Source organism: Miniopterus schreibersii, assembly GCF_964146895.1.
Source record: "Miniopterus schreibersii genome assembly, chromosome: 21".
In the NCBI taxonomy this organism is placed as follows: Eukaryota; Metazoa; Chordata; class Mammalia; order Chiroptera; family Miniopteridae; genus Miniopterus; species Miniopterus schreibersii.
Genome location: NC_138123.1, coordinates 308933 through 321245, shown reverse-complemented (window position 1 = coordinate 321245; position 12313 = coordinate 308933). Strand labels below are relative to the sequence as shown.

At 53.9% G+C, this 12313-nt stretch overlaps 1 protein-coding gene across 1 annotated transcript in view; it reads left to right on the top strand.

The window, feature by feature from the left end:
* Positions 1-12313, top strand: part of PPP1R12B (protein phosphatase 1 regulatory subunit 12B) — a 69942-nt gene that overhangs the window by 22516 nt on the left and 35113 nt on the right. Inside the window, 5 exon segments of the mRNA XM_081124226.1 lie at positions 794-843; positions 846-891; positions 893-948; positions 951-972; positions 4087-4263. Coding sequence (XP_080980352.1) covers positions 794-843; positions 846-891; positions 893-948; positions 951-972; positions 4087-4263 — 351 coding nt within the window.

Sequence of the window (12313 nt, the reverse complement as noted above, 5' to 3'; positions counted from 1 at the left end):
ATCTTTTCAAAAGCAAAGAATCTTGCACCATCTCTGTTTGAAAAGCAAGTGTCACCTGGGCTATGCCGAGCTCAACACCTTTTCAGGTTCTGTCATCTCATCTCCAGGCAGAAAGTCCTTTATGGCCCAATAAGATGCATCTCTTCCAAAGAAGGTCCATAGTGTTTTATGGTCACCCCTTAGATGTCTCATCACTATCATAGACAGGAAAGTTTCTTAAACTTTAACCCAAATAACTGCTGCAGTTGAGATGGTTCTTACGTACGTTCAGTGGAAAGAGAAAAGCTGTCTTGGTATCGCCCAGACTGTGGCTTCTAGACTCGGAACTCTTAGGTCCACCCACAGGCACTTTGTCCACAGAGCTTCCTGACCCTGATCCACGCTTCCTTTGAAATCTCTGCTCCAAACTCTGCAGACTCTTGGCTTCACTCAGCCTGTCAGAGCTACTTCTGTAACAGTGGACACCGGTGGGTGGGGTGCGTGACTTTTGCCGTGGGGTCGGTTGGGAATTGGTTTTCCTAACACAGCGATTCTGTCTCCTGCTGCTTCCCTTTCTACCCCCACCCCCCCATGTTCTTCCTCTGGTTGCACGTGGCCTGTCCTCTCCGAGTTCCTCCCTCCTCGGGTGATTGGCAGGTGCCTGCTTGCTGCCAGCGGTAGGCTCTCGCTGGTCTCTCCTCTTCCAGCGCGACCCCTCTCTGTCCTGCCTTCCTCTTGGCACTGGGGGGAGGTGCCGGGCAGTGGCTGGGGGTGGGAGGCATGACCTGAGGAACTCGATGTGTGTGTTTTTCAGTGCTGCCCTTGGTAGAAGTAGTGGCCCCACAGGTCCCTCCATTTCAGCCCATGCAGTTCATCTCCTGCTGCCTCGCCCATTCCCATGGCTCCTTCACCTGTCGGGCAGCAGGTGGCAGCCTGCCTCTTCTTGCCCTGCTCCTGGCAGTGCAGACACTGCGCACCTGCACCGTATGGCAGGTAAGGCTTCTCGGAGCCACTTCACTTACAGTCATCGCACCTGATGCCTCTGGACGCATGAGAGACATGAGCCAAAGAGGCTCATCAGTGTAGAAGCAACATGAGTCCCCGCAAAACATCCGTCCCTCGGTGAGGCTGCTTTGCTGTGACATCACTGCCAGCCAGCAGCTGCCTTTTGAACAGTCGCCAGCTGGGTGTTTGTGCTGGGGGTTCAGCACCCACGGACTGACTGCTTCCATCCCTTGGTCACCTTACCAGTTGTGGTTGCAACTTAAGGTCCTACCGTTATGGTAAATCTCACACATTCATAAGAATTTTCCCGTACTTACAAGTAGGGCTCTTTCATTAGTCTTTTTGGAAGATGGCATACAAACCAAATCAGAAGCAGAGTTAGTTAACTCTTGTTTCAAAAGTCCCATGGCCTCCTGAGAACTCCCAGCCAGTGAGTATTTGCTGGAAACTCCGGGGGGCGGGAGAGACATGTGTTGGTCTGAACTCTGTTCCAGGCAGCGTCTCCTTGGATCCTAGGTCGTCTAAGGGGTGGCGGGGGCGGGGTCACTGTGAACGCTCAGAGGACCAGCTGTGGCTTTAACGGGTTTCAGTCCCATATGGCCAGACACCTTTTTACTTTGGGGATGACAAAGGGACTCCTTTTTGGGATCTTGTTTCTACAGCCAACACGGAGGAAATGCAAGTGTTGACGAGGGCATTGTCGCCACAGGACACACTGAGGGTGGTGCCTGATGGATATTTTTCAGTTACCAGCTTCATCCCCTAAAACAGTTGTGGTCATCTGTTTTGCCAGGACAGTGGGCTCATGGTGGGTTACTTATAGTCTCACCATACAGTTGTGTAGAAGCTTATTGGGTGGTCATCGTAATGCGTTTGCACATGCACCGTAAGCATCCCCATCAAGGACGACACAAACCCAGGGCGGTTCCCTGATTAACTGTTAAGAACCAGGCCTGGGAAGACACAACAGCTGCCTCTGCTGAACCCTGTCATGTGCCAGGTGTTGGGTCAGATACTGCACAAAAATTACATCGGAATTCGCTTTACTCACACATAACAGCAAGTACAAATAATAACGGCTTAAATGTGATAAAGGTGTGTTTTTTTCCTTAAGAAAATCCAGAAATAAGCAGGGCTGGCACACAGCTCCAAAGTCGTTGGAGGATCCAGGTGCCTTCTCTTTGCTTCACAGTCCTTAGACCTGGCTTCCATTTCCATTGGTTGCCTCTTGGTGCAAAACAGCTGCGGAGCTCCAGCCGTCATGGCCGCATTCTAGGCAGGGCGACAGAGGAAAGGGGGCACTGTGCAGAGAAGGATGCCTCTGAACTGAGAATTTTCCCAGAAAGCACTCATTTTCTGCTCCTATCTCACTGGCTACCTCTAGCAGCCAGGGGACTAGAAAATGTGGACGTTTAACCAGGTACATTGCTGCCCTCGATAACATACAGGTTCCGTTAGGAAGAAAAGGGAAGTGACGTGGTTAGGCAGCCTCAGGCACGGGTGTCGTTTATAGTCATAAAGGGCCCCCCAGTGCGTGAATGGTGCCTCATTTCATAGGTGAGGACCCAGAGACCAAAACTGAATCGCCTGCCCGGGTCACACAGCTAGTGGGGAACTGAGGCGGGACTCGAGCCCGGCTCTGTCCATTTCAGAGCTCCTGTCAGATGCACTGTTTTGCTTCCGTGGAGTTTTTATTCTGGGCGCCTTACTAAGTGTCCTGCACACAGTATTTCATTGAGTCATCACGAGACCCCTGCATTTTAAGGTACCATGACCCCCGTTTTATAGATGACGACTAGAGAGGTTAAGTGGGCTGAAGTTTAGCCCCAAGATGCCCCAAAGCCTCTGACCCTCTCTCTGGAGCTCTTCCGAACACTCTCTTTGTCAAATTATACCACATGTCAGAGTAGCAGCGAAAGTCCTGTTCCACAGTGTAATGAGGCAAAGTCCTTGGCATTTCCACAGCATAAGGAATTACAGAGACCAAAACATGCTGTTAACCTGAAAAGAACTTCAGGCCAGGTCGTGGTAAGTGTAATCTGTACAGCTTTGTTTCTGGCTGATTTATTAGTACTTCCTATAGACATCTCGAATCTGAGGAATTACTTGCCTCATTTTTTAGTTTAAAAAAATGAACACAAAATGTTGCCTTGGGTTCTTTTGATCCCACGTCACAAACTGTTCTGTTTTTATATTTGCATCTAGGTACCATGTTTAGACCTTTAGGATCTGACCATTTGTTTCAAGCTTATTCTGATCATGTGATTATTTGAAAGTAAGCTTATAAACATTTCTGGTCATTGTGAGGAGGTGAAAAAAAACAGATTTTTAGCATCCGTGATGTTCATTGCTTTTTCCATCTTCTTGAGAGTCCGTTTTGGATCCGTTACCCCAGCAACAAGCTGCTACAGCACCACTGACAGCTTTTTGGGTCGAGAGCCAGTGGTTGGTCTCACTCTTTGCTGAGAAACAAAGATCATGTTTTTGTGTAGATGACGGTAATTACAGGCCTGCCTGCTGGAAGCCTGCAGTTAAGGTTACATACAGAACCCGGTTCGTTTGTTCTGATTCTCGTGCGTGCGGTCGTGATCACAAAGTCAGGCATTTGGATAAATGGAGAGCGCAGCTGGCTGAGCTGGGGGAGGGCAGGCTGGTCGTCCTGGGGTCGCAGGGTTTGGCAGGTGCCTCTGTACGGCCTAAAGGGACGGTTACCATCCAGGGTGAGGACTCCGGGCAGGTGGAGGAGACGAGTCAGTGACTGCGCTGTGGTCTTCACCATGGCCTGCCCCGCCCCTGCGCAGAGACCAGGCGGTGCTCGGGGTCGTACATGCCACGGCCTCACCCATAGCCACAGCTAATTTCTTAGAAAAATTTAATCTCAAGCAAAAAAAATAAATCTCATAACACATTACTCCTCAGGCAGAGGACGTCCAACTGTGTACTCACACTGTTCTGAGATTCAAGAGCTTGGAGTTAAAAGCAGCTGGCAGGCAGAACCTGAGCGAGAAGCTGCGCGAGCTCCGCCTGTCTCCTGCTTTCTCTCCCTGCGCCTTGTGGTGCGCGCCCCTGAACACACCCTCTGCTGTGTCTTTCTGATTTCAGGACTCCTCACAAGTCCCCGGCCGACTCCACAGCAGAGAAAGACAGCGTCTCTCCGAGCACCCCTCTGTGTGTGATCACCAACCGCCCCCCGCCCAGCACTGCCAACGGGGTCACAGGTGCCCCTCTGCTGTCCACGCCTGGGACGGACTCCTCCGTGGAAGCCAGGGAGAGACGGAGGTGCGCTGCCTGCTGGTTTCGTTTGTGGGGTTCTCCCGGGAGGTGGAAGATGGGGCAGGTGGGAAGTTCCCCAATCTCAAATATGTTTATGAAAATAGATCTTTATATTCAGCTTGGGTTTTGGATTTTGCCTCAGGGAGATTTTCAGTGGAGACCTAAATTATTCCTGATTATTTAATAGCAGTGCCTGTTCTGTCGTGGAGACAGGCTCCTCTGTCTATGACCATTGTCAGGCCTTCTGAGGGGTGGCACAGGTGGGGTCTCTGAAGGCACAGAGGACTTCAGCTGTGGCTTTGACTGGGGTTTCAGTCCCCTGTGTGGTCAGACACTGTTGTACTCTGGATGTGGCAGAGGGATGGGTGTTTGCTGAGCACCTGCTGTGCCTCTCGTGGTACAGCTAGGCTAGGACGTGTTTGCCGGAGGAGCAGCACGTAGGCCAAGAGTTAGATGGAGATGTTGATGCCTTGTGATGGGACTGGTTTATCAGGCAGGGGTGGCACAAGATAACAAGTAGACATTAGATTTTCCTGGGTAATAAATGTTCATTGGGTAATAAAAAGGAGATGGCACAAGGTAAATAAATACAACGCCCCATAAAGACCTGCGGGCATAGTCCCTGGTGTGCACTGGCATTCACCTGCCATGGCCGAGTACGTGGTTGCCCCAGGACACGCGGGGACAGACCCAGGGACGCGTCTGCTGGCGAGACAGCAGACATCAGGTCGTCACGCGTGTGGTGTAACCCTCCGAGGCCTTAGGACAGCCTTGTAGGGAGAACTACCCTTCCTGGGGACCAGGGGTCAATGTCCTGAGAGTGCTGCGCTCAGAGTGAGACCAGGTGGCGAGACAGGGACGAGCGTCCAGGCAGAAAGTGCGGTGCTGGAAAGAAACTGGGGTGGGCAGGAGACTGAGGACACCACCTAATGTGTGGAGAGTCAGGGACAGAAGGCAGAGGAGGGGGAGAGTGCGGCCTGTCTCAAAGCCAGCGTGGACCTGGGTTCATGTGCAGATCCAGCAGGAGCGACAGCTGTGTAGAGACGTCGTTCACGTGCCATGGGACTTACCCAGTTACATGGCAGTTCGGCAGTTCTCCCTGTGCACAGGTTCGTTCAGCCACCACCACAGTTAATTCTAGAAAGAAACCCCGGACCTTAGCTCTCACCTCGCTACCCCCTGCCCCCCATCTAAATTAGACTGAGCAGTGGGACAGAGGAGGTGGCCAAGCCGTCTCTGAAAGGCAGCTACTAGTCACCTGTGAGTAGTACTCTGAGGCTGGCGGTCTGGAGGACACAGGAAATTCACGGGACGAGTTCAACCCACCTGGGCTGGGAGAAGGTATGGCCAGTACTGTGCTTCTGAAAGCAGCTTTTGTGAAATAGATTCAGATGAAGAGCAAGCATCCTGCGGCCAGACAAGTCTGCACAGGGCGGTTAACCCAAGTTCAACAGGATGACCGACCACTCAGAGGCCTGCCGATGGTTCCTCTTGGGGTGGGGGTGGGGGCCGGGCATGGAATTTGCAGCCTTTCCCACGGTCTGTATCTGTGGAGTAGCTTTGTTGCTTTTACAGACACCGGAGACCTGGGTTCCGCTGGGTGCATGTTGGAAATTGCAGAGCTAGCAGGGTGGGCAGGGCCAACCATGCAGCCTTCTTGGCTCTAACGGGAGCTGGACCTCTGTTCTCCAGCTGTGGGTCCCCCTGGGCATGTCGGCTCTGGACTGAGTTCGTCAAATAACACGTATTGTTCAAGCTGTTACAGAATGAAAGCTGTTTAACTTCTCCCTCTAGAGAAGCTGAAAGAAAAAAAGAGTCACATGTTTGAAAACAGCTAAATTTTCCTTCTAAAAGTGCCTGCCGGGCGCTAATTCTCCTAAAGCTGCTGCACTGTGTGAGCAGCTCATCATGGCAGCACCGTGACCCCCACTGGGGATCCGTGGTGAAGCTGGTGCTCCCTGGTCCAGTTGGAGCAATTAGTAGCCATTGGGATAAGTGGGACTTTAAAACTGGCCTCAGCCAGATCTGGCCCATGGACAGGTCATCTCAGAAACGAGCTCCATCAGAGCACGTGGACTGGGGGCAGGTCTGGTGTGAATCCTGCACAGATAGTTTTCCTTTTCTGCAAACGTGTGTTCTGACAGACCAGGTCCGCTCCACACCCTGTACTTTACCCGGGATTTTAACTGCAGCTGTGTTGTTAATGGACGGCGCCAGGTACAGAAGGATACTTGGTGATACCAAGTGACAAGCGTGGGAGTGTTAACACTGGGTTGTTCTGAGGGTTATGGGTAATTCTTATTTTCTGCTTTTCCCCTGCATTTTCCAGAGTTCCAGAGGGATAAAGTATTGCCATTGTGATGGGGTGGGGGGCAGAAGAACTTGAAGAATATTAGTTGTAGGGACAACAGTCTCCTGTGATGGAGTCTGTGAAGGTGGCCGTCCGCACTGAGGAGCAGACACAGGAGTCGAGGTCTGAGACTTGCAGGTTCTGGGTAATTTGTGATTTTGCCGTGTAAGCTCAGGGCAGGACTTGAACAACAGCTCCCTCTCTTAAGGGCACAGTCTTGGATTTACAAAGTTCCTTTCTTTATCCTGGAAAGCTCACATGTGCTCGCTCGCATGTTCCTGGCACACGATGGAAGAATAGCAGTGCGGCCCCCGCAAAGTGGAAATGCTGAGGCCCCGAGAGCATGGAGTGACTGCCCTTATCACACCAAGAGTCGGGCCAGTGGGAATGTCGCCCTCACCTCCTCCTCACGAACTCACTGACCGTTTCTTCTTAGGGATTTAAGATTTGAGAGCCTCCACCTCCAGGCTCTCAAATCACTGTCTTGCAGCCCGCCCGGCTCCCAGGGCTGCAGAGACCAGCGGGCATCTGATAGTGAGGGGCAGGCACGACAGGAACAGCAAGGGGCAGGAGGCTGGCAGGGAGCTCTGCAGGGACCCAGGCCATGCCGCAGCTGTCACAGTGGAGCCGGGGCTCGTTTTCCAAAGCTCTGAGTTTTCCTTAGCAACAGCGTAAACAGCTCCCGGGGCTAATATTAGTCTGAGAACTTGGCCTCTGACCCTCTCACTTGCTCCCTGCTGCCCCCGCCCTGAATCTCACCTCTTCCTTTTCAGGGTGCCCTTTCCTTTTTATAGAAATGGCCAAAGCAGCTTTTCTGCACACGAAGGTAAATGGTGGTTCTTTCCCCAAACAGCCCTCGTGCGACTCCGCTTTGGTGGGTCAGGATACGGTCGGGTCTGGCTGCGTCCCATGCACACGCGGGGCGGCTTCCTGAAGCCCGGGGCCTCCACGAGCCAGGGGTTATTCCTGCTGGGGTGACGCTGGCCTCGCCCTGGGAAGGTTGGAGATTTCAGCCAAGTAATTAAACTTTGAGTCATGGCTTTTAAAAGTCATTGGCTCATCTCTGTCTCCAAGCTGAGGACAGCCAGCTGTCAGTTCATAAAGGACTTGAGGAAAGAGGCTCCTCCGGTCTCGTCTTCATCAGTTTTTGTTGCAAAATGAGCAGTTTTCTCCCTAAGAGGTGGCAGCCCTGCTGAGCTCGCCACAGCTCCTCCACTGATGTGAACAGCCCCATCTTCCTGGCGTGGGGGTGACAGGATGGGGTGCGGGGTGGCAGCAGCTGGGGCGCTCTCAGCCGGGTTCCCCTCCTGGGGGCTCTAGTTGCTCACGTGACTAGTCGCCATGTGTACATGTTTGTGACTCCTGCTGGTCGGCAAGGCCAGCCTGCTGTCTCATAGCCATCCCCTCCCACCCGAGCCTTGGCACTGGTGCTTGGGTGACATCTCCGCACTCTGACGTCGGGTCGGGAAGCTTGTCGCGGCCCTTGTCCTTCCCACACATGCACGAGTGAGGCCACCCAGGACAGGCATGTCTGAGTAAGCCCGAGCACCTTCGGTGCCCCTTATGTTGGGGATGGAGGGAGATGAGAAGCCTGTTTGAGCAGTGGCTGCAGTGATGGTGTTTCGGTTCAACAGTAATGTCCTGTTGTGCCTGTGACAGCGGCTCTGCTGGCCTGTGTCTGAAACGGGACTGCTGGTGCGTATGGGGGCGGAGAAGATGTTTTAGAATTGACCTTGTTGATCACGTAACTATGAACTTACTAAAACACCATTGAGTCGTACACCTACGTGGTACATGAATTACATCTTAGTAAAGTGGTTTAGTAACTGGTGTCTGAGCCCCACTGGGAAAGGAGACCTGGGCGAGCCTGCTGAGCTACTGTAGTGAGATTTAAGATCTGAATTAAAGCCTGTTGTCCTTCCCCTGTATTTCTGTTGCTGAGCACAGCTGTGGAGACACGAACTCTCTTCATTTTCCCGAGACTGTGGCGTTTGTCACAGAATTCCTCTCACGCCAGTTAACATGCAAGAGCAGGGCTTAAAAAGTTCCCTCCCCGCAGGACTCCCCATCAGAGGAAGGCCAAGAACCCTCCCCCACCCCCCATTATCCCCTCACCCCCATGCTGCCAAGCCTCTGTGGCTCTGTCCACGCTCCCCAGCACCTCAGAGCCAGCCAGCAGTCACCTGACACCTATTGCTCAGGGTCCTTATCAGGCCGTTTTTACCGTTAATCTCCTTCTGATAAAGTGGTTCTTTTTTCAGCGCTGTGAGCATTAGTGACACACGGGAGGGACCATAATTTCAGCCCTCATTCAGCCCCCCTTTTGCCAGTTGGTTTTCCTGTATTAGAGCAAGATAGTCGCTGTGAAAGTCCCATGAAGTGAGCTCTGTTCACTGGGGAAGGACAACCGGGTGGCCACCTGTGTGCTGGGAGTGGGGCTCCAGGCAGGCTGCCGCACAGGTGCACCGAGGACTTTGACCCCCAGCTGCAGTGACTCGTGGTCCCAGTGGTCCTGGCTTTATGGAAATCTAGGCGCAGGAGGTTGATCTTTGTGTTTTGGGGGAAGAAGTGAAACCACCTCTGCCTCAGGGCCAAGCTGGGCCGAGCCCCCAGACAGGACTTCACGGGAGCAGCCGCGGCAGGTAAAGGCCTCTGTGTGAAGCATCAGCGCCCAGGGGACTGTTTCTCCCCCGTCCTCTGCTCTTCCTCATGGTCCTTGGGGAAGCCATTTGGTTGCAGACCTTTGGGGGGGTGCGGTGGGGGGGGAGCCGGAGGGGAGGGTGGACTGCAAGAACAGGTCACTGGTCAGAACCACAGTTCGGAGCTTCTCTGGAGTTTATGCTCCTCACGAATGGGGGGAACTTGTGCCCTGACTGAGGGACCTGCCAGGAGGTCAGGGCGACGGGACAAACCCCAGGAACGTGCTCTCTCCTTAGGAGGAAACGTGAGCAGTGTGGCCCTTCCGTTGGAGGGTAGTAGGGGTGGTTGTATTTGTTCTTGTTTTACACAATGTGTATGTTAAGTAAATAAAACAATGTCGGGTACTCGGGGCCCTGCCGGGAGGGTCCGTCGCTGAGGCCCCGGACAAGCTGGTTACTTCCAGCAGACTGCACGTAAGGTGAGCATTTCCTGTGTCTGTGAGATGAGACATTTTCTGACTGATCTCGGATGTGTGAGGACGAGTCTCAGAACTCAAGGACGCCGAGTCTGATAGAACGTGTGCCGATGGCACAGAGTCCACCGCCCCTGCCGTGTCTGCAGCACTGTGCACCGGGTAGAAACCTGGCTGTGGTTCCATGTGCCCCTCTGGCCTGCCGAGGCTTCTCTCCAAACGGCCCCACTGTCTCTGTTGCACACGGGCCTGCTCACAGCGTGAGACCCCTGCTCCCCCAGCACCGCTCAGGACACCCTGAGCTTGAGAGCTAGTGAGATAAATTTCTATCTTGTCCTGCTCCCGCCCCCGCCGAGCTCCAGGAGGGCGACTGGTCCTCATTTGTTACACATCAGCCACGAGATGCTCCACAGCGTGGCCTGGCAGAGCTGAGCTGAGCTGAGGTGATGGTGAGTTTGGAATCGGCACTATTAGCTTGTCTTAGAGTCACCCTAACTGCTCCTCACTTGCCACGGGTGCACCCCTTTCCTGTTAGCGCCACACAGGGAGCTTGAGGGTGCTGTTTTATTGGGTTTCTTCCACCGCAGAGCCTAACCCAGGGCGGGCTGGGTAGGTTGCTGAGGGCAGTGGTGTCTTGTGTGCAGTACCGCGGTGGCCGGCAGGTGGCAGCAGAGGGTGACCTTGGGGCTCCCGAGGAGCTCGTCCACCGCTCAGGTGAGGTGCTCCTGGGCGCAGGTGCCCCACCCTCAGCGGCCCTTGTGGAATTGCCCTCGGGCGCTTCCTCACGTGACAGCAGCCGCGCCAGGTAGAAATAAAGCACCTGGGTTGCAAGGTAGGAGACCCGGACTCTTCAACCAAGCACGCAGCAGGCCTTCCAGGGGGGCCCTTAACTTCTCCTGCCTCCGTTCCTGGTTATGCACTGGGTGTTGTGCTCGGAGCTGTGGGATAACTGGAAAGGGGTGCATCCGTGGCAAGTGAGGAGCAGTTAGGGTGACTCTAATACAAGCTAATAGCGCCGATTCCAAACTCACCATCAGCTCGGCTCGGCCAGGCCACACTGTGGAGCATCTGGTCGCTGATGTGTAACAAACGGGGACCCGCCGCCCTCCTGGAGCTCGGCGGGGTGGGGCGGGAGCGGCACAGGACAGGACAGGAATGATCTCACTAGCTCTCAAGCTCACCTTTGTTAAAGCCTTGTCCTGTGACATCCGTGTAGTGATGTGCATGGACGTTCCTTCATTTATTTAACTGTACTCCCTACTGTTTGAGATTTGGGTTATTTCCAGGAATATCTTGTGTTGACTTTCTTGGATTTTCTTACTTAAAAAAAAACCCTCAGTGCTGGTGTTGAGTCTGACCTGGCCTGATTTGTGGTCAGTGGTAAACGCTGGACACAGTTGGCCGGTCCAGCCTAGGGTGTGAACTAAAGCAGCTCTCACTGGCCTTTCTGGTGCTGCCGTTCTTGGCTCTGTAACCCCTGCGCTGACCCGTGAACTACTGCGATGGCCTGTTCAGTGACCAACAGAACGAAGCAGTGTCATTGGCGACAGTGGCTTTGGTGCTTGAGGCCGGAGGGTTTTAATGGGGCAAACGCTCAGAAGTGCAAGAATCTGGGATGACAGTCCTTTCTAGGTAGGTCACAGAAGCACCAGGCTCTCGTGGTCTGCGGGGAAGAAAGTGCCCTCTGAGCCGTGGTCTGTGCTACTCCCAGTCTAGAGCAGAGTCTGTGGACCGCTTCTCTGAAGTGCCGCAGGGAGCCTTCAGGCTCTGGGCCTGCTGGAGCTCCAGCCACGGTGGCCACGCCCATTGATTTGTGTGTCGAGAGTGAGTTGTCGAGTGGCCCTTTACAGAAAAGTCTGCAAACGTCTGCACATTCAGCACCCTGGACATTTTGGGCCAGGTAGTTCTCTGTGGGTGCCCCCTGGGAGGCAGACTTGTCCCCTACTGAGAAGTACTGGTCCAGAGGATTCAGGAAATGCCAGCTTAGCTAACAGAGGGAAGGTCCCTTTCTGAGAGGTTGTTTTGCTTAGTGGAGGTGTGGCTTCGGTTCCTTCCTTAACTTCAGCTCCAGCCTCAGTGCTGAACTGGAGGCCATGTGACACCTGAGCATTGAGTGCACCAGGAAACCAGGAAACTGGCTGCTGCCCTGATAGGTGACCTGCTGGACCTGGATCCCTTCCTGGTCTGCCCGCAGCTCATAGGATCGAGCAGTGCTTGGCATCTCCCCGTCTTTACCATGTGGGCCAGGTCTGGACATGGCCCTTGCGTCTGTCTGTCTGCGATGTTCCTTTTTGATCCGTCCCTTCACCACTGGTGATGTGTCAGTTGGCCAGTGAGGCAGGATTTACCCCCCACCCCCACCCCCACCCCCGTTGGGGCAGCCATGAGAGTCGTTCAAGGGCAGATGAAACCGTATCCAGGGGAGGCTGTGTCGGCTTCCCGGTGCAGGAGAGCCACTCCCTCCCCGTGCAATGAGTATTGATTGGGATGTTGATGAAATATGCATCAAATGCAGGGTATTTTGGGACTGTGACCAGCACTGGTTCTGCTGAGCCCCAGGATCCTGCCTTCCTGCCTCCTCCCCTCCCCTCCCT